Source organism: Miscanthus floridulus, chromosome 5 (genome assembly GCF_019320115.1).
Source record: "Miscanthus floridulus cultivar M001 chromosome 5, ASM1932011v1, whole genome shotgun sequence".
In the NCBI taxonomy this organism is placed as follows: domain Eukaryota; kingdom Viridiplantae; phylum Streptophyta; class Magnoliopsida; order Poales; family Poaceae; genus Miscanthus; species Miscanthus floridulus.
Window position 1 is genome coordinate 21,928,172 of NC_089584.1, and position 25,646 is coordinate 21,953,817.

At 44.9% G+C, this 25,646-nt stretch overlaps 3 protein-coding genes across 6 annotated transcripts; all 3 read left to right on the forward strand.

Moving 5' to 3' along the window:
• Positions 1-315: 315 nt before the first annotated feature.
• LOC136451746 (uncharacterized) lies at positions 316-2,547 on the forward strand. The gene is made up of 4 exons (XM_066452434.1): positions 316-705; positions 1,227-1,409; positions 1,494-1,553; positions 2,080-2,547. Exons 1-4 carry the CDS (start codon positions 499-501, stop codon positions 2,365-2,367), a joined length of 738 nt encoding a protein of 245 aa, XP_066308531.1. The 5' UTR covers positions 316-498; the 3' UTR covers positions 2,368-2,547.
• A 571-nt stretch (positions 2,548-3,118) lies between these two features.
• On the forward strand, positions 3,119-13,089 carry LOC136449664 (uncharacterized). 3 transcript variants are annotated; one of them, XM_066449797.1, is made up of 8 exons: positions 3,403-3,653; positions 3,740-3,880; positions 4,010-4,122; positions 4,506-4,598; positions 4,754-4,856; positions 4,932-5,006; positions 12,095-12,190; positions 12,680-13,070. In XM_066449797.1, exons 1-8 carry the CDS (start codon positions 3,546-3,548, stop codon positions 12,737-12,739), a joined length of 789 nt encoding a protein of 262 aa, XP_066305894.1. In that variant the 5' UTR covers positions 3,403-3,545; the 3' UTR covers positions 12,740-13,070. The 3 variants fall into 3 exon arrangements, with proteins under 3 accessions (XP_066305893.1, XP_066305894.1, XP_066305895.1); XM_066449796.1 differs by lacking the exons at positions 12,095-12,190; positions 12,680-13,070 and adding an exon at positions 5,167-5,334 and having other exon boundaries at positions 3,119-3,653; XM_066449798.1 differs by lacking the exons at positions 3,403-3,653; positions 3,740-3,880; positions 4,010-4,122; ... (1 more) ...; positions 4,754-4,856; positions 4,932-5,006 and adding an exon at positions 10,747-11,277 and having other exon boundaries at positions 12,680-13,089.
• Positions 13,090-13,183: 94 nt separating this feature from the next.
• On the forward strand, positions 13,184-25,537 carry LOC136449662 (leucine--tRNA ligase, chloroplastic/mitochondrial-like). 2 transcript variants are annotated; one of them, XM_066449793.1, is made up of 20 exons: positions 13,184-13,607; positions 13,782-13,926; positions 14,028-14,084; positions 14,844-14,963; positions 15,172-15,276; positions 15,384-15,607; positions 15,706-15,772; positions 15,849-16,003; positions 17,831-18,092; positions 18,174-18,368; positions 18,946-19,025; positions 19,248-19,310; positions 19,395-19,476; positions 22,483-22,560; positions 22,638-22,739; positions 22,826-22,998; positions 23,075-23,252; positions 24,320-24,397; positions 24,675-24,806; positions 25,151-25,537. In XM_066449793.1, the coding sequence occupies exons 1-20, from the start codon at positions 13,270-13,272 to the stop codon at positions 25,382-25,384; spliced, it is 2,868 nt and encodes a 955-aa protein (XP_066305890.1). In that variant the 5' UTR covers positions 13,184-13,269; the 3' UTR covers positions 25,385-25,537. The 2 variants fall into 2 exon arrangements, with proteins under 2 accessions (XP_066305890.1, XP_066305891.1); XM_066449794.1 differs by having other exon boundaries at positions 13,195-13,612.
• Positions 25,538-25,646: the final 109 nt, after the last annotated feature.

Here is a 25,646-nt window from a genome sequence, read left to right on the forward strand (position 1 = left end):
CCGATGATATCCGTGAGTATTCGATCCGTTTGCTCAGTCGTATACTCCCTTTGTTTCTAAATATTTGTCGCCATGATTTACGTGTCGATAACCTTGACTCGATTTATAGAAAATACGTGCAATATTTCTCTCTAAATAAATTTATTAAAAAACTAGATTTAAATGTCTATCAATAATACTAATTATATATTATAAATATTAATATTTTTTAATATATATTTAATAAAAAATGTTTATTAAGAAGCAAAAATAATAGACATTTAGGGATGGAGGGATAACGAGTCTATAAAGATAGCTTTTGAACTACACCGTGGGTGCTGTGAGGCAAGCAGCCGAGCTTTGCCCACGTCAACGCGGTGCCATGGTGACCAAGAGTTCCGCGCTCCTCTCCCGTCCTCGTTCCTCAACCGCCACACAAACCCCGCACTACGCTACACCGTTGCAGCTCCGTTCTCTCGATCTGAAACCAAGGTCCAAGGAACGACGAAGACGACGACGATGGCGTCGTCAGCCTTGCTCCAAGCTTCCACGGCCTTCACTCCAGTCTTCTCTCCGCTCCCGTACCGACTCCAGACCGCGCCACGGCTGCATCTCCACGGCTCCCCCAACTGTCGCCGCGGCGTATCACTCGCTGCTTCCTCCGCCGCGTCGCCGGAAGTCGAGAAAGAGTCGTCCCCCCCGTCCTCGCCGCAGGAACCTCTGTCGGTGAGTATCCACGGGGTCGTATAGCTGCTGGCGCCTATAATTTGGTGCTCATCTGTTTTCCACTCTGTGGTTGCGCGATGTAGCCATGGCCCAAGCGTTTCCTCTTAACTTGTTTCGCTGTCCTGCGCTTAAATTTCTAACGTTTTTACCCTACCTGTGTTAATGAATTGCTTCGGTGCAGTCTCAGTGACAAAGGTGCAAACTGTCATCATTCTCTTGGACTCTTGGCACTACTTGTCTTTCACATTTCTTGAACTTCAGTTTTACTTTCTGCCACAGAATCTGTGGTCTCTATCAGAAAGAAAGAAAGAAAAATCCAACTTGCTTGAATAATGAAATTTTCCATGTACTAGTTAAATTCACAGGGAAAATGTGCATGGTTAATTTCTTGAAACGTAGCATTTAGGCATTTAGCCATTAATGCCACTGCCTCATAATTTCTTGAAAGTCTCATGGTTCTTTACAAGGTGCCCTGTTATGCAACTAGTAAAAACCATTTTCTTGATGTGGGTTTAGAGTAGGCTGTCGCGGACAGTGTGAAGGTGCTCAAGAAGGCAGCCAAGACAAGGAAAGTACCTGCACCGGAAATTCTCTCGGCGCTGTCCAAGATCAAGAAGGTGAAACTTGACACATCGACATTCTTTGAGACACTTGGTGGTACTGAGTCTCCAGGCAGGACATGGATGCTTATCTTCACTGCAAAGGTGAAGACCCATACGTTTAATGGGTCATGGATTAAGTTCTATGTTTTGCTGCTTGATTGATTGATTTAATGTCTGTATATATAGGGTCGGCTGGATAAAGGACAGTATTTTCCAGTGACTGCAGTCCAGCGCTTCGATGCTGCGGTGAGCTTCTCATGGCAGCTCCTCATGATGATGCTATGATATGTTAGCTCTGATGATCAGTGGTACCTGAATAATCAAGTACTTGAATTGCCATGTTGATAGTTTGTTTATTCGTTATGTCTGTTCAAAGTTCAAACAGTTTCTTATCTGCCACTGTAAAGTTCTTTCTGCTGAACAATGCAAGAAATCCATGTAGACATCTTTTTTTTTATAGTCATCATATGTTCACATTTCTCTCTAAAGTAAGCACTGTTCAATACATGACCACCATTGCGCAATATGCCCAGTTGAGGTCAAGCAGTACCAATATAGTGATGCCCTGCAGCATGATATCCTGAGCCCTGAGGCATGAAAGAACGTGTTTCCAACTGCAACAAACATTTTTGCTAAACCAACGTAGCTCTATGTGCCTTAAATATGAAATTTGAAAGTTCGTACACTGTTAGTCCACTATAGGTTTTCTTGGTTGCACCTTACAAACATGTGCTGATCTCTGATATATGACTGCTGTAATTATTATCTGCAGGGCAAACGGATTGAGAATGGCATATATTTGGGCCCTATTGGGTGCTTAACGTTTGAAGGGAGGTTGTCATGGAAAAAGAAAATACTCGCATTCATCTTCGAGCAGGTTCGCATAAAGGTTGGACCATTGGGTCCCCTAGAAATCGGCTTTGGAAGCAGCAATGATGATAGGGAACCCAGCACAAAGGACCCGTTCTTTGTTTGGTTTTATGTTGATGAGGAAATCGCTGTTGCGCAAGGCAGAGGCGGTGGAGTAGCTTACTGGTGCAGATGTCAGCGTGTCCCCTGAAGATTCAGACATTCAGTTCTCTTCAATAATCACTGTACAAGATCAGGACAATGTAGTCTCTAGTTTTTAGGGCTAATGTTCATCTTTGTATTATCTGCTTTGTCTCCAAAAACGAGAAAAGGAAAGGAGGTGTAAATAATGAAATTCTATGAAATACTATTAAAATGATACGCTTTTGTTTGTATAGCTTTACAGTTGAGGGTGTCTGTAATTAACTAGTACCTCTTCCATCCCAAAATAAGCGTATATCTCACTTATCGAGGAATTAAACTCTTTTAAATTTGATCAAATATGATGTGTAATAAGCATTATCATATAGATCGTGGAATATACTTTCATAATATAAACATATTTAGAGATATAAGTACCGTACTATTTTATATAACTAGTTAAACTTAAAAGAGTTTGACTCTTCGAGAAATGTAATGTGCGTGGCAATTATATGAGTTCTCTCTCTGAACTCCGCACTATTCACATGTTTCTATTCAGTGGAACATCAAAGTTCAAAAAGTTTCAACCTCCGCCACTGCTTGTTGTGTAATGGAGATAAGCTTCATGGAAGCTTGGTGGAAGGTGACTGACTGGAACTCTGGAAGGTGGAAGCTGTTAGCTCCTGGGATGTCTATGGTTCGTCAAAGTTCGGGGTGTCTCCAGAACCAAGCGAGAAGCGAGGGAGACAGATACATGATAATATAGGAGTAGCATTTTATAGAGAGGTACTATGCGTTAACCTTTCCCAAATTCCCAGTTTATCGGGGGCAATGGGCAGTCAAAGTCGCAAAGCCGTCAAAGCCAACCTGCTCCAGCAATAACCTTGCAAAATCCTTTTTATCTCCAGAACAGTCCAGAGACAAACAGAAAACTGGGCAAAGAACGAAGGCACCTCGAAACCAGGCCTGGCCATGATGAGACCATCCATCTGACTGGCTGCGCCATTAAAATTTTTCTAAACAGCACGTAATTGAAGTATTCTTCCGTGTAGTTTCTGTCACCGCGGGCTATATATTGCCTCTCAGGTCATGTTCATTTCTTCAGAATCTTCAGTATTCCGAGCGTCTTGCGCGTTTGATTTGAACCACTTGGCGCTGCCTGGTACTCCTCACCCCAGCCCGAACTTCCTTGTCAGTTGTCACCGGCGGCGATCACTTCCAGTCTCCCACCACCGCCTCCACGGAAACATGGCGCAGGAGGCTGCACCGGCGAGGCCTGCGGGCCCCACCAGGCTTGTCTACTTCGATGATATGGGAGCGCTCCGCTACTCCGCCACCGTCCTCTCCGTCCACCAGGTTTTCCCTTCCCTCCTCTTCTCCTCCGCCGTAGGCGCGAAACCCTAGGCTGGACCCAGCCTGAGCTAAGCTCCGGGTGTCCGCAGGAGGACGGCGGCCGGGTAGCGGTGGTGCTGGACGCCACAGTCTTCCACCCGCAGGGCGGCGGCCAACCGGCGGACACGGGCGTCATCTCCGCCGGCGGAGCCAGGTTTCTCGTCGAGGATGTGCGGGCGAAGGACGGAGTGGTGAGGATCCGGGTTTTTTTTCGCTATCCGCAACAAAAGCTGCAAACTTGTTCATGAACCATGAGATTGTCGCAGGAGTTCTGATTTTTTAACTTGCCATGCCTCTCTCATCTTGTGATTGGCACCCAGGTTTTCCACTATGGAAGATTTGAGGGCACGGAACAAGGATGTGGGATTGGATTTAAAGAGGAGGAAACCGTTAGCTTGGAGGTTGACGCAGAACGGCGCAGCTTTAATTCAAGGTGATGCTATCTGAATGGTTCTGTTGTGTATATAAGCTTTCCTTTGTGTACTTGAGGCCTTCCCATTTACTTATTAGAAGAGCTTTGAGTCTTTAAGGACACCCATGTATCAAGTTGTATTTACAAATTGCAATCAATTTAACTAGTTAAGCTGCTTGAAGCTAACATTATTTCATAGCTGACATCCTGGCCAGATGATCCATACTTGTATTTCCACAAGGAATGCCTATAGAAGTAAGAAGTGATGTATTCAGCTCATAGATGCTCAGTGTAATAAGCAGTTTCAGCATTTCATCACCCAATTTCTGTCTGCTCGTTGTCATTTCATTATTTCTGAATGTCTAAGCTTTACTTCTCATTATGCTATCTCTGTAATGTTACAGGCTTCATTCTGCTGGGCATTTGTTGGACATCTGTATCCACAATGTAGGCCTCTTTCATCTGCAACCTGGGAAAGGCTACCATTTTCCTGATGGGTATGATTACTTATTTTTTAGTGCCTTTATTCTTTTGTTCTTTGTATTACGAGCATTTGGGTCCAGTTGTTTAAACTAACTGCTGGCATTTATGCCAGTTTAGTTGGATTACAGTTGTTGATCAGACAACTGTTTTGTGTCTCTGTTCTTTGTAGAGCGTTTGTTGAGTATAAGGGAGTAATTCCTCCAGATCAAATACCGGTTAAGAAAAATGAACTGGAAAGGGAAGCCAATAGGCTAATTTCAGAAGGAGCGAAGGTGGATAAACAAGCTGAATATGTCGAAGTGCATATCATCCATTCTGTCGTCTTTAAGTGTTCACCCTTTTTGCAGGTCTTAGCTTCTGTTTTTCCTTATGAGGAGGCAGCGATATTATGCGGAGGTTCTCTGCCTAGCTACATTTCAAAGGTTAGTCCTGTAGACTGTTAGAAGGAATGAAGCTCACTCTATTCCTGGGGGCAACAGCCCAAACATGTACATAAGTTGGGCATATATGCATCTAAGCCCTTATACAAAGAGGAAAATATGCTATACACCATATATATCTAACACCCCCCCTCAAACTTAGGGTGAATCACAAACACTGAGTTTGGAGAGAAAGAAACGATGTTGAACTCGCGTCTGCGACTTGGTGAAGAAATCAGCCACCTGGAGCTCGGAGGGCACATAACGAAGAGCAATGACATCATCCTGCACCTGAGCCCGAGTGTAATATGCATCAACTCCAATATGCTTGGTGAGCTCATGCTTCACAGGATCACGAGCTATATTGATAGCACTGGTACTGTCAGACAGAAGAGGAGTGGGCATAGAAACTGAAACACCGAAATCCTCAAGTAACCATCGAAGCCAAGTAACCTCTGCTGTCGCAAGAGCTATAGCTCGCAACTCGGCCTCTGCACTCGAACGAGAGACCGTGGTCTGCTTCTTTGTCTTCCAAGCAATGAGAGAGCCACCAAGAAAAATACAATAGGCAGAAAGAGAGTGACGATCAGAGTCACTAGCCCAAGTAGCATCAGAGTAGGCTTGGAGTTGAAAAGAGCTAGAACGCGGGAAGAACAGACGACGAGTAATGGTCCCACGAAGATAACGCAAGACACGAAGGAGATGGCTATAATGGACATGGGTGGGAGAAGAAACAAATTGACTAAGAATGTGCACAGCATATGAGATATCAGGACGGGTCACAGCTAGATAGACAAGACTCCCAACAATATGACGATACCGAGTGGGATCGGTGAGAGGTTTACCATCAGTAGCACGGAGCTGAAGATTAAGCTCGATGGGAGTCTCAACAGTGCGATGATCAGTGAGGCAAGAGCGAGCAAGAAGATCCTGAATGTATTTTTCTTGGGATAAGTAAATGCCATCAGAGGTGGAAGAGACCTCAATCCCAAGGAAATAACGAAGAGGACCAAGATCAGACATAAGAAACTGCTCGCTGAGGCGTGCCTTGACAAAGGCAATATACTCAGAATCATCACCAGTGATAATCATATCATCAACATAAAGAAGAAGAGTGCGACCACGAGGGGATGTGTGAATAAACAAGGCAGGGTCATGATTGCTTGGAGAAAAACCAGCGGCAATGATCACAGAGGCAAAGCGCTGAAACCAAGCACGAGGAGCTTGTTTCAGACCATAAAGAGAGCGACGAAGACGACAAACCATGCCCTCAGGAACAAGATACCCAGGAGGTGGTCGCATGTAGACCTCCTCACGGAGTTCACCATTAAGGAAGGCATTTTTGACATCAAGTTGAGAAATGGACCAAGCACGAACAGAGGCCACAGCAAGGAGAGTGCGAACAGTGGTCATGTGAGCCACAGGAGCAAATGTCTCATCATAATCACGACCATACTCTTGCTGAAAACCACGAGCAACAAGACGAGCCTTATAACGCTCGAGAGAGCCATCAGAGCGAGTCTTGATCTTATAAACCCACTTGCACGTGATGGGACGAGCATGAGAAGGAAGAGGGACAAGGTCCCAAGTGCCAGTGCACTCAAGAGCAGCAATCTCCTCAGCCATGGCTAGTTGCCATTCAGGATGACAAATGGCATCATGGTATGTGGCCGGCTCAGAAAAGACAGTGCCAGCAAAACCATACCTATCAAGAGGCTTCAGCGAGCTACGATCGCGAAGATTATAATGAGAGGAGGGCTGAGATAAAGAATCGTCAACCGAAGATGGCTCAGCAGGAGAGGAGACATCAGAAGGCAACTCAACAGGAGGCGAGGAATCCAGGAGCCGACGACTGTAGGTGTGAATCACAGGAGGTTTAGAATCATAAATGGACCGAGGAGCATGTGAAGACGACTCAGAGGGCAGCGGAGGAGAAGGTGGAGGAGGTGAAGATGGTTTAGGAGGTGGAGATGGTGACGGAGGAAGAAGCACAGTGGAGATAGGTGTATCAGGAAAAGTCAAGAAGGACAGAGGCTCAACAACGGCCTGAGGAGAAACATCAGAGGAGGGCCGAGGATAGAAGGAACGAGACTCATCAAAAGTAACGTCCCGAGAGATCCGCATACGACGAGCAGTCGGGTCCCAACAGCGATAGCCCTTGTGCTCAGCACTATAGCCTAAGAAAACACACTCAACAGATTGATGTGTGAGTTTAGTGCGTTCACGAGGAGCAAGAAGAACATAGCACAGACATCCAAAAAGGCGAAGACTAGAGTAATCAGGTGGATGTCCAAAAAGGCGCTCATATGGGATGCCACCTTTAAGAGCAGATGAGGGTTGAATGTTGGTTAAATAGCTGGCAGTGGAGATTGCTTCAGCCCAGAAATGAGGTGGGACCGAGGAAGCAATCATAAGAGCACGAGCAGTTTCAAGAAGGTGACGATGTTTACGCTCAGCAACACCATTCTGAGCGTGCGCACCAGGACAAGAAAATTGTGAGAGAGTCCCTTGCTCAGAAAGAAATTGGCGAAGAGCACCCGAAAGATATTCCCCGGCAGAGTCAGCCCGGAAAACACGAATAGGAACATCAAAATAAGTGCGAATCATCCGAGCAAAAGTTTTATATATGGATAACACCTCATTACGATGTTTCATGAAATACACCCATGTGAAGCGAGAGAAATCATCGATAAATATGACATAATATTGATGACCCCCTTTTGAAACAAAAGGTGCAGGACCCCATACATCTGAATGAACAAGATCAAAAGGACGTTGTGACATAGACCCACTAGAGGGATATGGAAGCTGGATCTGTTTGCCAAGCTTACAGCCCTGACACTGATCTAAAGAAACATCACCAGAGACATTTCCTAGAACACCACGACGGACAAGAGCGGATAAGCGGGAACCACATAGATGTCCCAGGCGATGATGCCACTGAGCAAAAGAGGAAGAAGCCGATGCAGGAGAAGCAGAGCTCACAAGACCGGCAGAGGCAGCGGAAGGAAGACGAAGCCAATCGAGTTCCCAGAGATGCGGAGAATCACGGCGGCGAGGGCCAGTACCAACTAGGAGACCCGTGCTGAGATCCTGTACACAGCAAGTGTCAGAATCAAAAATAACACGACAACCATGATCAGTGAGCTGACCAGCAGAAATAAGTTGCATGGTCAAATCAGGAACATAAGAAACATTAGGAACATGAAATGAAGAAGAAGAAAGAGTGCCCCGACCAACAACCGAAAGAGATGAGCCATCAGCAGTTTGAACAGTGAGAGGAATGGAAGGAGAGCAAATAGAAGAAAGAGAGGTACTATCAGGTGTCATATGAAAAGAAGCACCAGAATCAAGAATCCATGGCAAGATACCTGAAGTGGATGGTGGTCTCTCAATAAAAGACTGAGAAGTAGCAGCAGAGAGTACTGGGGCAGGAGTGCCAGAACCAGCAGCTCCAGTAGTGACAGAACCAGAGGCTCCAGTAGGTGGAGGAATAGGTGGAGGAACAGCAAGACGACGAAGTAACATGAGTATCTCCTGCTGTGCATCAGGATGCTGAGACTGAGCATGTGAGGAACGCCCACCTCGGCGAGACTGAGACTGAGCCTGCCTCTTCTTCTTGTAACAATGATCCTCATCATGTCCATCTCTGCCACAGTGCTTACAATGAAGGCCACCTGAGTTGCGAGTCCCCGAGGCACCAGAGGCTGCTGAAGCAGGCACTTTGGGAGGAGAACCAAGAATTCCAGACCAATGTTTTCAGATCGTATTATCGAGGCTAGTCGTATGACCACCGATAAGTCGATAAGGGACGATTAGTCGTCGATAAGGGACGATTAGTCGGTCCTAATCGGTCTAATCGGCTAGTCGGACATTTAGTCGTCCTTGTGCCTAGATGGCCTGATCGACCATGTATATACTATATATATTATGATGTAAATATATGTAAACATGGCAGAGGAGGCAGAGTGGTGGCTCATCTTGATGTTGCGGACGCCGGCGAGAGGCGCGGACGGAGCTGCAGACTAGAGGGTCGGAGGAGGAGGAGGTGGCGAGCTGGTTCAGGCCGTGGAGTGCCCTCTGCTCTACCGCCCACTGTGCCTCGCGCTCGCCCTTGCCGCAGTCCTTGTTCGTGAACGCCGTCCGTGCGAGACAGGGGAGGAGACAGGCGAGGTGGCGCTCGGGGTCGTGCTCCAGGAGCTTGCTCTCGTAGATCGTCCGCACCCTGGCGCTTGACCGACGGAGCTGCGCCGCTGCAGACGGAGCTGCGCCGGCGGACGAGCTGCGCCGGCGGACGGAGCTGCAGGCCGCGGACGAGCTGCGCCGGCGGACGGAGCTGCAGGCCGCGGACGGAGCAGCGCCGGCGAGGGAGCTGCAGGCCGCGGACGGAGCTGCGCCGGCGAGGGAGCTGCGCCGCTGCGGACGGAGCTGCGAGAGAGAGCAGAGCCAGAGCGAGAGAGAAATGTGCCATGTGCGGCGGCTGCAGCCAGCTCCTTCACTCGTCAGTCGTCACTCAGACACTCACTCTTATCTTTACCCTAATGGGCCAGCTATTAGGTGGGCCGAATTCTTTAGCTGAATATACTGGCCCAACTAGTCGTCATGTGTGTCTGATCGGACGACTAATCGTGATTAGTCGCAACTTATCGGACGATAAGGTTTCTAATCGGTCCAAACTAATCGAGGACCCTTATCGAGCACCTTTTTACGATAAGGACGACTAATCACGATTAATCGTGATTAGTCGTCCGATCTGTAATCACTGTTCCAGACCGAGCAGCCAGGACTGAGGAGGACGTCGACTGAAGTAGACCAGCAGAACGAAGGCGAGTCTCCTCATTACGAACAGCAGCAAGAGCCTCCATCAAAGACACGCACGGCTCACGAGCAAGTAATTGAGCACGAAGGGGCTCAAACTCAGCACGCAAACGAGTCAGGAAATCATAGGTGCGACGAAGCTTGAGGTGGCTCTGTTGCTTCCTGCAGGAGTCACAAGTGTCCGGGGACAACTGGGGACTAAGAGTGTCAAGCTCACGCCATATTGCAGATAGCTGTCGAAAGAAATCCTCAACTGAACTGTCACCCTGCTGCAACAGTTGTTCTTGACGTAGGGCGGCAATATAAGTGGACTGACCAGAGAGCTCATAGCGCTGACGAAGAACAGCCCACATCTGAGCAGCATGATCAAGCCGAATAACCTCTCCTGCCAGATGCTTTTCCATACTAGCAACAAGAACAGCCCCAGCACGAGCATCTTCATCCAACCAAGTCCGATAAGCCCGAAAATGAGACATGTAAGAGGCCATATCATCATCATAAGCTTCGCGCAACTTCTTTTGTTCCTCTTCAGAATTTTCTGGAGGAATCACCGGCTGCACTGGACGATCAGGCAATGCTGGACAAGGTAGCTCACCACTAAGAAACTCCCAGAGTCGGAGACCACGCATATGCCACCGCATATGTGGAACCCAGTCATGATAATTGGTGCCATCGAAAATCACTGGACAACGCGGGATTTGCGCGCCTCCAGAGGGAGGAACAGGAGGAGATGCCATCTTTCTTTCTCCAGAAAAGCAGAAAAACAGCAGCAGCCGAATGGACGGCAGAGCAGAGCAGAGCAGCAGAGGTGGATTTAGCAGAGCAGAGCAGCAGAGCAGAGCAGAAGGAGGCGGAGGCGAAGCCGACGCGGATGCCGGTGGCCAGGTAGCGCTGGTGGTTCCCGGAGAGCGTGCCTGGGACATGGATGGGCTCGTCGCAGTCCCGGCAGAAGAGCACCCGGTCCTCCACGCAGAAGATGAACGCCGCTTTCTCCTGGCAGCCTGGCGGAGAGCGCCTCGAGCGGGAGGCGCTGGTGCTTGCTGGCGAGCTTGTTGGCGGCGTGGATCTCGACGTCGCAGCGCGCGCACCGCGCAGCTTCGTCGGCGCAGCACACCACCGTGGCAGCCGCGCCCTCGCACGCGTCAAGCAGAGCAGAGCAGAACAGCAGAGGATGCGAGAGGGGCGCGAGCTGCGCGGGAAATCAATCGCGCGCGTGGAAAGAGCGGAGCAAGGGCGCGCGCGGGAACGGAGGAAGTTCGACGACGGGGCAGACGACGGGGCCGCGCCGGCCGCAGAAGGCGCGCGATGGCGGGACCGCGCCCGGCCGCGGAGAGTGCGCGACAGCGGGGCCACGCCCAGCTACGGAGCGTGCAACGGGAAGAGCACGCGAGGGAGAGAGCCGACGGGCGACGAAGCTCCAGGCAAGCGCAACGGAAAGAGCGCGCGAGGGAGCGAGGTAAAACCCTAGACACTAGGCTCTGATACCATGTTAGAAGGAATGAAGCTCACTCTATTCCTGGGGGCAACAGCCCAAACATGTACATAAGTTGGGCATATATGCATCTAAGCCCTTATACAAAGAGGAAAATATGCTATACACCATATATATCTAACATAGACTTCTTACTTTCTTAGATGCATTATCTTTGCTTGTACTACATGTACACTCCACCAGCATCATTGATTGTATACATTTGAAAGAAATGTACATTCCACCAGCATCATTGATCGTATACATTTGAATGACTTTTTATTAAATATCATTCCAGTTTACTTCCTACTCAAGGATTGTCCTTGTCTCTTGATTTGTTGACATCATCACTGTATTGATACTCCCCGTGATTCAAAATACATGTTTTAGAGTTGTGCACAGATATTAAGGAAGTGGATGAAATGAACTTATTCCTCTTCATTTATGCCAAAATGGAAAGAGATATTCATTTATTTGTGAGAGTGATAATATTTATTTAGCAAGGGCAAGAAAGGAAGTAATAAAGAGCAAAAAGTGCCTAGAAGTTCTAGGACGACATGTATTTTGAAAGAAATTCAGAAGGCTAAAACAGCAAGTATTTTGAATCAGAGGGAGTATATGTGCGTTTGCATCTGAAAAATGCATAAGGTTGCATTTCTATGTGTGAGTACGTCTTGAATTATCATTGTAATCAAGCATCAATAGTTAGATTTTAATCGGGAATATTCTAGCGTAGATGTCTATTTTTCAAAGTTTTGTGTTTCTCATTAACATTGTTCGCGACCTTATGTTTTCATGGCAGGATAGCACTCCTCGCATTGTGAAGTTCGGGGATAATCCTGGTGGTCCTTGCGGTGGTACTCATGTTGCTGACATTTCAATCATCAATAGCCTAAAGGTAATTATTATTATTATTTATGCCACACTAGTATTCTCACAGTTGGGTTTCCCAGGCCTGTCAAAATTTCCTACAGAATTATCCACTAGTCTTAGAAACTGGGGCATGAGCTGAACGATAGCTTCCATAACGAAATTTGGAAGTAGAATGGCTTTTGTGAATGAATCCTAACAATGATATTCGATGCAAATGATATTTTGAGTGGAGGGCACCGTAGTTGGACATTTGGGTGTTTCTAGTAAGCCATCAATGTACATGGCGTCCTGCTAGTGCATTCATGACCCTCGATTCCTATGATTTGCATCATTTTTCTCATTTTTCGACTTGATGGTACTCATGCTACCTAATTTGGCATACACAGAAATTGTCAGGACAGATAAACTGACATAGAGTCAAAGAACTTTTGACATATGCTGTGCATCATTTTTCTCTTTATACCTTAGGAGTTAGGACTTGGAGAAGCTGACCTCATTTCCTATGTTCCATCAGGTAACAAACATAAGAGTCAAGAAAGGCCTCACTAAAGTCTCATACAGCATCAGCCCATGATCTTCTTCCAGCTGCCGCAACAGACACCTGGAATTCATCGGAGCGGGAATTATTAATTGAATCAGAATCAGAAGGCTGTACGTAGTTTTGTGGCACCACATGTATACGTAGGGGACAAATAAATAATTTCTCTGTAGTAATTTGACGACTGCTAGATCCTCTTGAACTTCAGTAGATGATTTGTTTCTGTACTGAGTCGGAGAGGTTCTGCAGATTTCCTTGTTGTGGAATTGCAATAGATGATGACATAGATGTAAAACTGCTCCCGCACCAAAATACAGCAACTCGAAATGTTGCCTTGAGCTACTTTTTAGTCACGAGAACAGTATTTTCTTCCCATAATATTTCTGCCTAAACCAAATTTTAGCGTAAACGAACGGTGTGTTAAATTTGTCTGTCTCTCTCTCCCCACCCGGTCACCTCTCCACCCCATCCCTCTCCCCCTCACCAAATTCTAAAACCTTATCCCAAACCGGGGCTATACATTTGGCCAGCAGGCTTGGGCGCTCAGCTCCCGCTCCCGCTCCCCGATGGCCTTGTCGCTGCAATGGCCCCTCCAACTCCCGCTCCAGCTCCAGGCGCGGCCTCCCGCCGTTACCGCGGGCCATCACTGGCGCCGCCACCGACTCCTCCCCGTCTGCCGCTCCCTGCCGCTCCTCCGAGCTCGCTGTTGTGCCAGCGCCGCCGCTGCGGCCGACACGGGGAAGGCGCAGGCGGCGGCGAGGAGGGCGTACCCGTTCGACGAGGTCGAGCCGAGGTGGCAGCGGCACTGGGAGGAGCACCGCACGTTCCGCACCCCGGACATCGGCGAGGGGCTCGACACCTCAAAGCCCAAGTGCTACATCCTCGACATGTTCCCCTACCCCAGGCAAGGTGCCCTCTGGCCATCTAATTTGCACCGCGCTGATTTGTGTGCTGCAGTCGTTCAAGTTCACTCTGGTTTTGTTAGCACTAAATTTGATTTATCTAGGAGCCGAATCTTCCTAAATCAGCACTAGACAGTGTTGCTCGTTGTTGAAACTATTTTCAAAATGTTGTGCAGCGGGGCTGGGCTGCATGTTGGGCACCCCCTTGGATACACGGCAACTGACATTCTGTCAAGGTTCAAGCGCATGAAAGGCTTCAACGTTTTGCATCCAATGGGATGGGATGCATTTGGTCTTCCTGCTGAGCAGTACGCTATTGAGGTCGTTTAGAACTTTCAATTTACTTTATGCCCTCATATAGCCTTCCATCTCAAAGGGTTATCATGTACTGTAGTTATCTGACATGGGTACTCTGTGCTCAGACGGGAACCCACCCAAAGATTACCACTGAAAGGAACATTGGGCGCTTCCGCACACAGGTAATATGCTCCATGTATATGTATTGTTGCTGCAAGTTTTGCCTCTAGCATGTAGAAGCTATTATGGTAGCAACTAAATGGAGCTCTCATGCTTCTTTATGCATTCCCACTTTGATATGATTTGCACTTTTCAATCATTGCATTACCACTTGGTTGCCAAAAAAAAAGACTGGGTAATTGCCATTAGCCATGTTAGTCTATACTAAAAGTGTGTCCTGATGCTTGATCTGTATTTTTTTTTCGAAAACGCGGGAGAGCTGCGCTTCTTTGTATTAGAGAGAAAGAGCTTGATCTGTATTATGAAATGACAAGCTTGCAGTGCCGATATGATCTTGGTACTGTCAAGTGTTCTAGAGCAATATAACCATTTATGCAGGTCTTAATAAGATGTAAAAAGAAGTAACCTGTATAACTCTTTTGTGGACCTTTTTTGTAATGCTTGTGGGGTGCTTCTTTGTGTAATCAGCCTGAAAGTTGTTCATGCAGTACCGAGCAATGTTTGATTTGTATCAACTGTACAGTTGAGTAGTTGAAAAATAATGCACTACATTTTCTTTTGAGAAAACACAAAAGAAATGTCCATGTCATCCCATTTAGAAAAAAGGCGCTAATCTGCCATTCCATTTGTAGTTTCTGTGAAGCATGGAGACATGTTTACTTTTTTTAATGTCTCTACCTACTGAAAGAGAAGTAGAAGTATTATGTATCGTACTTTGACTACCAGTGGTTCATTAGGAAGATGTTTTCTCATTTTTGCAGCTTAAATCATTAGGTTTTTCGTATGATTGGGATCGTGAAATCTCCACGACAGAGCCAGCTTATTATAAATGGACACAATGGATTTTCCTTCAACTGTTGAAGAGAGGACTTGCTTATCAGGTCAGAAAATACTATTTTCTGCCATTCTTGTTGAATCTTAGGTTACAAATGTGCTTATCATTCGTTATAATTCCTGTTTCACACTTTCTTTATTGCTAGTGATAAACTATTTTGTACTGTTCATCTTTAGGATTCTGTTTTTATGTTCTTAGTGTTGCATTTGTGGTTTTCAATGATTTTTAGGCTGGCATTGATATCTTGCAATCAGGCCGAGGTACCGGTCAATTGGTGCCCTGCTCTTGGAACTGTCCTGGCGAATGAAGAAGTTGTAGATGGTGTGAGTGAACGTGGTGGTTATCCTGTTATACGAAAGGTATGTTGTAGAATCTGCGGAACTTGTTCATTTCAATGCATGGTTGCTAAGTACCTATATGCAGAAATGTCATATTGCGGCTATCCATTTCCTCCTCTGTTGTATAGCCAATGCGCCAGTGGATGCTGAGGATAACATCTTATGCTGATCGTCTTCTTGAAGATTTGAATGATCTTGATTGGCCTGAGAGTATCAAAGAAATGCAAAGAAACTGGATAGGGAGATCAAAAGGTGCTGAGCTTGTTTTTTCTGCAGTTGACCAGGAAGGACATGACCTAGGTGCCACTTTGTTGGTTTACACAACGAGGCCTGACACAATTTTTGGTGCAACGTGTGTACTTTGGTTTCTCTCTCTCTTTTGTCTTTTTGCATATTACTTGTTTATGGACCCGGATGGACAATATAGAAATTATTTTTTTTCTGCTGCAGATATCTTGTTGTGGCACCTGAGCATGTTTTACTGTCATCTCTAACATCTGAGGAACAACGAGCACATGTATGTTCTTTTGTCCTTAATTAACTATAGCATCATAAAAAATTGAAGTATATTATGGACTAATTGGAAATGGCAGGTAGAGGAATACAGGGAACTTTCAGCAAGAAAGAGTGAACTAGAAAGAACTGATCTTCAGAAGGAAAAAACTGGGGTTTTCAGTGGTTCTTATGCTAAGAACCCAGCAACCGGGGAAATCATTCCAATATGGGTGGCAGATTATGTTCTAGGAAGGTTTGTCAACATATGTTCCTTGTGTATTCTGATGTTGTCTTGTGCATTATCATTGTTTTGTTCATCTTGTTTCCGAAAGATCAAATGCTATAAAACTCTTCTTATGTAATATTACCCGAAAGGTCTACACTAGTTTGCTAGAGAACCTAGGTTTCTAGAGAACATAGGTTTCTACATCTATTTAGTAAATACTTTATGCTTCTTATTGTAGTTTGGCAGAGAACCTTGGTTTTTTACATCTATGTAATAAAACTCTTCTTATGTAATATTATAGGCACAAGTCTTACTATAGTTTGCTTAATTCAGTTCTCCATATACATACATTTTTCATTTTGGATCTATTGTTCTGTTTTCACCATAAACTAAATTTTGCTATCCAGTAAGGGACCTGATTAAGGATGGCAACGGGGATATACCCGTCGGGTATCACCGGAACGTTCTCTTCCCCGCTACGGAGAATTCATCCCGTCCCCATTCCCATTAACTGTCTCGGGGTATAGATTCTTGCCCATCCCCGTACCCATCGGGTATCGGTCGGGTAACAGATACTCGACGGGTACTGCATACCCGATAAACAAGGACACTTGGGGTCGTAGCTTTGCAATCAGAGACGTTTCTTCTTCACCTGGGTATAAGTGTTGGAGTCTCGGAGATGCCGAGGAGAAGGAGCGACGTTGCGAGGAAGACGAGCAAAGGTGGCAGAGAGACCGAACTGAGGAAGCGAGGGGTACGAGCGCTCGTGAGACAGGCGTGCTTGTGCTGCTGGCGGAGATGGTGAGGAAAAATTGAACGAGGGTTTCTAGAACACACAAACTATATATATGACTGTTCAGATTTGGACCAAAATACCTATATTGAGCTTCTTTGGGCCTAATACTCGCATGACAGCTCAAATAGTCGGGTTCCCCAACGGGTAACGGGGACGGGTAAACAGGGAACGTTCCCGTACCCGCTATACCCGTCGGGTATGGATTCTTGCCCATTTAGATGCCCGCGGGTAAAGATATGATCACATCCCCGTCCCCTAATGGATCAAATACCCGTCGGGTATCGGGTATCGGGGCCCCATTGCCATCTTTAGACCTGATCACCTGGCAGAATATTGTTGCTACTCTTAAAATTGACCAATAAGCAGGGTGGATGAAGTGGCGGCAAGCGTCTGGTGTCCTATGTGACAAAAGGGTACCACAGAAGCTAAAAGGCAAGTTTTATAGGACGGCGATTAGACCTGCTATGTTGTATGGTGCAGAATGTTGGCCTACGAAAAGACGACATATTCAACAGCTAAGTGTCGCGGAAATGCGTATGTTGCGTTGGATTTGCGGTCATACAAGAAGGGATCGAGTTCGGAACGATGATATACGTGAGAGATTAGGGGTAGCGCCAATTGAAGAAAAGCTTGTCCAACACCGGTTGAGATGGTTTGGACATGTGCAACGGAGACCTCCGGATGCACCGGTGCGTAGTGGAATCCTAAGTCAGGATAGTAACGTGAAGAGAGGCAGAGGAAGACCGAAGTTGACTTGGGTAGAGGCAATAAAAGGAGACTTGAAAGGATGGAATATACCTAAAGACTTAGCCTTAGATAGGAGTGCTTGGAAGACAGCTATTCACGTGCCTGAACCTTGATTGTTTCTGTTGGGTTTCAACTCTAGCCTACCCCAACTTGTTTGGGACTTAAAGGCTTTGTTGTTGTTGTTGTTGTTGTAAGCTATTGGAATTACCTTTATAATTTAATAAATATCTGACGAAGATTTGAAAAAAATACACTTGTTACTATTGTTCCTGACTGTTTGTGCATTCTAATCTTTGGCTGCCTCCCTGCAGCTATGGCACTGGGGCTATCATGGCAGTGCCTGCACATGATTCTCGTGACCATGAATTTGCTGTGAAATATGAACTTCCAATCATTAAGGTTGTAAGTCCACCGAATGGTAATTGTGATCCAGTGGAGTCATATGAAGATGATGGCATCATGATTAATTCATCCAGTTCTTCATCTGGATTGAGTATTAACGGAATGCTTTCCCAAGATGCTGCTAAGAAGGTTATTGAGTGGGTAGAGAGTAATGGTTTTGGAAAGAAAAAGGTGCTTTCATCCTGCTTCATCATATAATATGTCGTGCATACTACTTTCATCAGAATTTAATTGAGGAGAACCGAATATCAGGTTAACTACAAACTTCGAGATTGGCTTTTTGCCAGACAGCGCTATTGGGGTGAACCTTTCCCTGTGAGCTACCTTGATGATACCAATGAAATGGTTCCTCTTTCAGAAGATGAGTTGCCCTTAACTCTTCCTGAATTGGATGATTTTACTCCGACTGGTACTGGGGAGCCACCTTTGACTAAAGCAACGAATTGGGTATGACTTTAAGCTGTTTGAGACATTACTGTGCAATGGCAATATATTGTTATAAATCTAAAATAACCATAATGAAAGAAGAAATCAGAATGTCAAATGGGAAGGGGAGCATAGAGGTTGGGCTGTTTTAGATATAGAAGGGTGTAAGTGGCAAACACTTCTTGAGTTAGATAGGAAAAGGAAAATTTTGAAGGCAAGAAAATAATATAAAATTATGACTGCATTGCGTGAATCCCAAAATTGCATTAGAAATTGTATATAAAAGACCCATCCCAAAAGCCTTTTTTAGGGGGTAAAACACAAGTCCCCAAAAGTTGCATTTCATCTGTTTTTTGGGCTGCATTGCATTGTTCATCACTATGTCTTTTAGTTAGCACGTTAGAAAGACAATTGGTTGACATGAACATTGATTGTTTGAAACTACTAGAAACATCTGCCTACCAGTGTCATGCAATTTAGTTAAACTACCACTCTGAGTTCACCCCTTTCCCTGTTGGCAAAACTTGCATCATTCTTTTACTCTTGCACATACTGAGCACATCTATTTACTATTTAACTGTTTTTACTGCCTTTCCAGGTTAGAACCATGGATCCTTTATCTGGGAAGCCCGCAAGAAGAGAAACAAGCACCATGCCACAATGGGCTGGATCTTGCTGGTAACTTTTATCATATTCTAACAATCATGAGGCAATGAGCATTTGGAGATTTTTTTCTAATATATAATAGGAGCCTTATTGTCTCATGGAAGAATGCATCAAATTCTAACATCATACTGTCATTTGGAAAACTGTTCCCACACTGTTGAAACATATCTTTTCTGGTTTTGCGAGTGGCTTGTGAGCCCTTACATCTTTAGTGTCATGAAATCATTATTTCAGGTACTATTTGAGGTTCATGGATCCCAAAAACTGCAGTATATTGGTTGACAAGGCTAAAGAAAGGTGCATCCTTGTTTCGTCTGTCATCTCCAATAAGGGGTGTGCTACATGGTAGTACTAACTTATTCTGATTCTCATATCACACAGGTATTGGGGTCCAGTTGACATCTACATTGGTGGTGCTGAACATTCTGTCTTGCACTTGCTTTATGCAAGATTTTGGCACAAGGTAATTTTTATGTTCTAATACAAGTTTATGCCCTTCTATAGTTCCGTTAAAGGTGATGAAATTAGTTATTCTCTTGTCCCATGCAAACCTTGTAGCTTAATTTGTTGATATCTTTGTGCAAGTGCTACCATGTTTGCATTACTATGATTTTGCCGAGAACATACTTGTAGCATGGTGTTAAGTCCTCCAGTTGTGGTTCTCGCATAAAAAAAAAAGTCCCCTCGCTGGATGTTCCCAAAAAGTATGGGTTAAGAGCATATCCCCCAATACCTCCCCTATTCCCATAAAACTCTCATACTGAGGTCACTGTGTTTTTTTCTTGCTCCAGCAGTCTCCCAATACTTATCCCTTTTTTGGTGACCACCAATAATCTCTCCTCAAATAAAGGAGGAGTTGCATCTCTGAAAGGTCCTAACGGCTAGAGGGGAGGGGGTGAATAGCCTATTGAAAATTTCTACAACAACACTTAAACCAAGATGTTAGACAATTAAATGGCGAAGCGAGTGTTGCGTTAGCCTAATAAAAATGCAAGCCTCCTATTCACAATTCTAGTTATCTATGATCTCTATATCACACAAGAGGCTAAGTCACTACCACTAAGTTACTGAGCTCTCAAAGACTAACTAAAGAGCATCACTAACCACTAGACAAGACACAAGCTAGCTCTCAAAACTAATTACACTAAAGAGCTTAGCTATACTAGGAAAGTAAATACAAGAGAGGTAGTGATATTTATACCGCCGTGGCAAGAGATGATCAATCAATCAATCAATCACAATGAATACCAATGAAATCCTCGAAGACAAGATGACACAATAATTTTTCACCGAGGTTCACTTGCCTGCCGGCAAGCTAGTCCCCGTTATGGCAATACACTCACTTGGAGGTTCACGCGCTAATAGGCATCACACGCCTAACCCGCAATCGGGTGCCGCACAACCAACACAAGATGAGGATCCACAAACCACGAGCAATCCACTAAAGTACCTTTTGGCTCTCCGCCGGAGAAAGGTCAAGAACCCCTCACAATCACCACAATCGGAGCCGGAGACAATCACCACTCTCCGCTCGACGATCATCGCTGCACCAAACCGTCTAGGTGGCTGCAACCACCAAGAGAAACAAACGAAATCCGCAGCGAAACACAATCACCAAGTGCCTCTAGATGCAATCACTCAAGCAATGCACTTGGATTCACTCACAATCTCACAAAGATGATGAATCAATAATGGAGATAAGTGGGGGGGCTTTGGCTTAGCTCACTAGGTTGCTATTTCAATGAAAATGGCCAAGAGAGTGAGCAAGAGCCGGCCATGGGGCTTAAATAGAAGCCCCCACGAAATAGAGCCGTTAGGCTCTCACTGCCAGCCTCCACGAGGCGACCGGACGCGTGGTCAGAGATGACCGGACGCTCGGCCCCCTGCGTTCGGTCACGGATCAAGCGCCACGCGTCCCCGCGTTCAACCACCGCCGCCTGATCCCAACGGTCAAGTAACTCAGCACCAACGGCCAAGTCACGATCGGACGCTCGGCAACATGACCTGACGCACCCCCGTGGCGTCTGATCACACGAGCGCCCGAGCCAACAAGCTGGCGACCTGACGCACCAACGCCCTGACCGGCCGCGCCACCAACGTGGCGTCTGGTCACTTCCAGAGAGCTCCCCGAGCGCCTTTTTCGTGACCGGACGCGTCCGGTCAACGGTGACCGGACCCACGCCAGCGTCCGCTCCTTCCTTCCTCTTCTTAGAGCTTGCGTCAGCGTACGTTACGGCTGATCGGACGCACCTCCACCGAGTCCGGTCAACAGCCCCTTCAGAGTCCGGTCATCAAGACCGAGGCCACGCCACTGCTTCACCACTGACCGGACGCGCAGGTCCAACGTCCGGTCCTGTGTCCGGTCAGCTCCACTGACCTCCTCGACTCCACCAACTTCGCCACCCTTGATCTAATGTGCCAACCACCACCTTGTGCATGTGTGTTAGCATATTTTCACAAACATTTTCAAGGGTGTTAGCACTCACTAGAATCTAAATGTATATGCAATTAGTTAGAATATCTAGTGGCACTTTGATAATCGCATTTCACGACGAGTTTCACCTCTCTTAATAGTACGGCTATCTATCCTAAATGTAATCACACCCACTAGGTGTCTTGATCATCAAAACAAAATGGTCCTATGGAATTCACCTTTGCCTTGAGCCCATTTTGTTTTTCTCTTTCTTCTTTTCTAAGCCCGAGCACTTGATCATCACCATGGCTATCACCACCATCATCATGATGTTCATCATTTGCTCCACCACTTGGAATGTGCTACCCTATCTCATGATCACTTAGAGTAGAAGGGTTAGCACCTAGGGTTTCATCAATTCACCAAAACCAAACTAAAGCTTTCAATCTCCCCCAATAGCATGGGGCCCATCATCTTTTTCCCTACACACCTGTGGGCCTCATCTTTTATCTGGGTATTGAAGATTCACAAAAGTAATATTGGGCTACCCGAATACCTACATATTGGGGATAGATTATTGGTAGATTGGTGGAGATACGACTCGCCTGTGGCAACGGTGTCCCCATATTTGTAAGAGCCAGCTTTGAGGTGCCTTTTCTCGACTTACCAAGCAATGCCTTCAGGATGTCTCTCCCCTTGGGCTTAGTTTTAAATATGATTAGGGTTTTGGTGCATGAAGTTTTGATTAATATCACGGACTCCTGAATTGGCTATTTTTAAAGTTATACAATATACATCAGAAATTTAGTTCCTGTTAGTCCAAATTCAATGCTCTTAGAAAATCTGGGGACCAGTGGTTAATATCTGGGTTTCAATGGTTTTCTCCCTTATTCTACCAATATACATCAGAAATTTAGCTCCTGTTAGCCAAAATTCATTGCTCTTAGAAAATCTGGGGACCAGTGGTTAACATCTGGTTTTCAGTGGTTTTCTCAATTGTTCTACCATATACTGTCGTCTGGCCTTCCTTTATTCTAACTAAGTGGTGTTTCATAGGTTCTTTATGACATGGGTGTAGTCTCCACTAAAGAGCCTTTCAAGTGCCTGATAAATCAAGGATTGATACTAGGAGAAGTAGGTGACACAACTTTGTGCCAAAACTTCTACATGTTCATGAATGATTTTATTGCTGCTAATAAATGCTGTAACAGGTTGAGTATACTGCATATAGAGACAATGAAGGCAGATGGGTTTCTGCAGACTCAGACTCAAGTTTGATTGATTGCTACCAAGAAAAAGTAGCTGCAGATAAGGTCTGCGTCTGGTACTTGTGTTCATTATCAATTGGTGCGATAAACGTTTGGGGTTTGATTTTTTTTTCTGCTTCATTTTTTGCAAGGTTACAAAAGTTGGAGATCAGTATGTTCTGAAGGATGATCCAAACATTCGTTTGAATGCTCGTGCCTACAAGATGAGTAAAAGTCGAGGGAATGTCATCAACCCTGATGATGTTGTTTCAGAATATGGTGCTGATTCTCTTCGCTTGTACGAAATGTTCATGGGGCCATTGAGGTGTGTATAAATATTTACAGATGAAGATGAAGTACAATTGCTTAGACAAAGTTGATGGGATATATGGTACTTCCAGAGATTCAAAGACATGGAGCACTGGGGGAATCGAAGGTGTGCACCGGTTCCTTGGAAGAACATGGAGACTCATAGTTGGTCCACAATTACCTGATGGATCATATAATGATGGAACCACGACTACTGAAGATGAACCAACCTTGGATCAGCTTCGAGTTCTTCACAAATGTATTGCAAGGGTAGGTCACAGTTGTCACTGTTAGCAGTTAACACTCTTTTCGCTCATGCACTCTGAAATATAAACCATGCAAAATGTTTAGCATATCAGCTATTTGCGGTGAACTTTTACGACCAAAGATGATTCTTTGGGTATATTCTTTCTCATGTCTTCTCTTCACTACCTCTTCCATGTCAGGTTTAGCCTATCCCTGCCTCTTATGTTATATGCTCACCTTAGGATGTCATTATGCACCAGTGCCTTTGAGGCCTCTGTTAGGCATGTCTAAACCATCTCAATTGATGTTGCCATGTTGGACAAGCTTTTTCTTCAATTGGTGCCTCCCCCTAACTTATCGTGTATATCGTTGCTTTAGGAACTTCGAATGTAAATGAATTAACATGATCTCTAGTTCTCTACAAAGGAAATTAATCAAGCTATTGAGGAATATATAAACTTGGTCATGAAGAAACCATCCTCCAAGCCACAGCACTGCTATTGCTACTATTCATGTGAATACTTCGCATGTGCAGTACGTCCTAGCCATAACACGGGTGTCCTATAACTTTCAAGTACACAATAAGAGAAAATCAGGCCCATCTTATAACATTCAGGTTGATGTGTGGTAGTAAGGATAGTAGGATACACACTATGTCATCCCACAACTTATTCAACCTGCCATTTTAGTTACTTTTTATTAGAGATATGTATAGTCTAGAGATATGTATGTACTTTACTTGTACTCCAAGTTGTATCTTGACTATATATATGAAAGTCGCCCCTCCCTTAATAGGTGTGACGTGTTCCCTAATTCTCTACAATTTTATACTTATTAGATCCAATAATAGAGGTGGCTAGTTCTATGCTCATTTATCAGTTTCCATGCGAAAAGTTATGCCCATGCCTAGGTGGGATTGACACAAATAGAATTGTAATTACATACGGTTTTTCCCTCCTATTTCAATGTTTTATAATGTTCAGTGTAGTCATAATGCAGAACATGATTTATAGTGATCATTTTCATTTTTTGTACTGTTGTGTGTGGCTGATGACTGACTGATGTATTATTTGGTATTTTGGTTTGTATAGGTCACGGAGGAAATTCAGGAAACAAGATTTAACACTGCAATATCTGCAATGATGGAGTTTGTGAATGCTGCATACAAGGTGAAACCAAACTTCTCTTAATTTCTCTAGCAATATTAGACTTTAGAAATATTTTGGATTGACCAAGTGCAAGTAAAACTAATATCCTCATCGTCAAGTACTTCCATTCTGCTCTATTCCTTTTTACACAATGGAAATTACTAGTCAACATTGGCTCTATTGGATCATGCCATGTTCAAAATGACATGCATTTATATAGAGAGGGAGCTAACTAGCTAAGGTTGTATATTCCATGATTTACGGAAGAACATGATGTGACTCTTATTTTCTTTTACAGTGGGAAACCCAGCCAAAAACTGTTATTGAATCCTTTGTTCTGCTGCTTTCACCCTTCGCACCACACTTGGCTGAGGAGCTTTGGTTTCGCCTCGGACATCCACAATCATTGGCCTATGAACAGTTTCCAGAGGTATCATTAAACCTATCCTGCTTCAGCGCATCACCCCTTGTCGCTGAATGACATACATTTATGATTCTTTCGAAGATGTAAATCTAGTCAGAATGTTTGTACTGCTTGTTCATGGTTGCTAGGTACTAAAACAACCTAATCTGAATAAGCATAGAAGACACTGCAGTGTTTTCCTGCATGTTCAAGAAAGAAGTTGTGTGGGAATAGTATGCCTACAGTACATGACAAGGATTTGCTACCATGATGCCTTAAAGAGTACTTTACAATGATGCATCTCACCCATGCATGAAATATTGTGTTTTATGGCATATAAAACAACACTGAGCCATTTTTCTTTTGCCCAGGCAAAAAGTGAGTACCTGGAGGAATCAAAGCTTGTACTCCCTGTCCAAATCAATGGAAAGACCAGGGGTACAATCCTTGTTGACAAAGCGTGCTCTGAGGATGATGTTTTCCAAATTGCAGCCTCAGATGAGAAACTCTCCAAATATTTTGATGGAAAAGGCATCAGGAAGAGAATTTATGTGCCTGGAAGGATCTTGAATGTTATCTTAGATCAACAAAAGGCAAGGACCTGATAATTGCTCTTGCTTTTCCGTTTATCTCGCTATGAGTCAGGAGTAGTTGATAGAGATTAATGAGACATGACAAATCTGTAAATTTGTTTTTTAGCACTTGCAGTTTACTGCCATGCAACATTTTTTGTATTTAATAGTGTATTTACATGGAAACATTTTCCCCTCTTGGGTTACTATTTCCTACATAGGTAAGAGGCCACTCTTGGTTTACAATGTTAAATTCAAAGCACAGGTTGTGCCCAACGATCTGACACTATACTCT

Coding starts and splice junctions, on each gene's coding strand:
- LOC136451746 (XM_066452434.1), top strand. CDS start 499: ATGGCGTCGTCAGCCTTGCTCCAAGCTTCCACGGCCTTCACTCCAGTC. Junction 706..1,226: donor CGCCGCAGGAACCTCTGTCG/GTGAGTATCCAC, acceptor GGTTTAGAGTAG/GCTGTCGCGGACAGTGTGAA. Junction 1,554..2,079: donor TCCAGCGCTTCGATGCTGCG/GTGAGCTTCTCA, acceptor TATTATCTGCAG/GGCAAACGGATTGAGAATGG.
- LOC136449664 (XM_066449796.1), top strand. CDS start 3,387: ATGTTCATTTCTTCAGAATCTTCAGTATTCCGAGCGTCTTGCGCGTTT. Junction 3,881..4,009: donor TGCGGGCGAAGGACGGAGTG/GTGAGGATCCGG, acceptor ATTGGCACCCAG/GTTTTCCACTATGGAAGATT. Junction 4,599..4,753: donor GGCTACCATTTTCCTGATGG/GTATGATTACTT, acceptor TGTTCTTTGTAG/AGCGTTTGTTGAGTATAAGG.
- LOC136449662 (XM_066449793.1), top strand. CDS start 13,270: ATGGCCTTGTCGCTGCAATGGCCCCTCCAACTCCCGCTCCAGCTCCAG. Junction 18,093..18,173: donor ATGGTTTTGGAAAGAAAAAG/GTGCTTTCATCC, acceptor ACCGAATATCAG/GTTAACTACAAACTTCGAGA. Junction 18,369..18,945: donor TGACTAAAGCAACGAATTGG/GTATGACTTTAA, acceptor CTGCCTTTCCAG/GTTAGAACCATGGATCCTTT.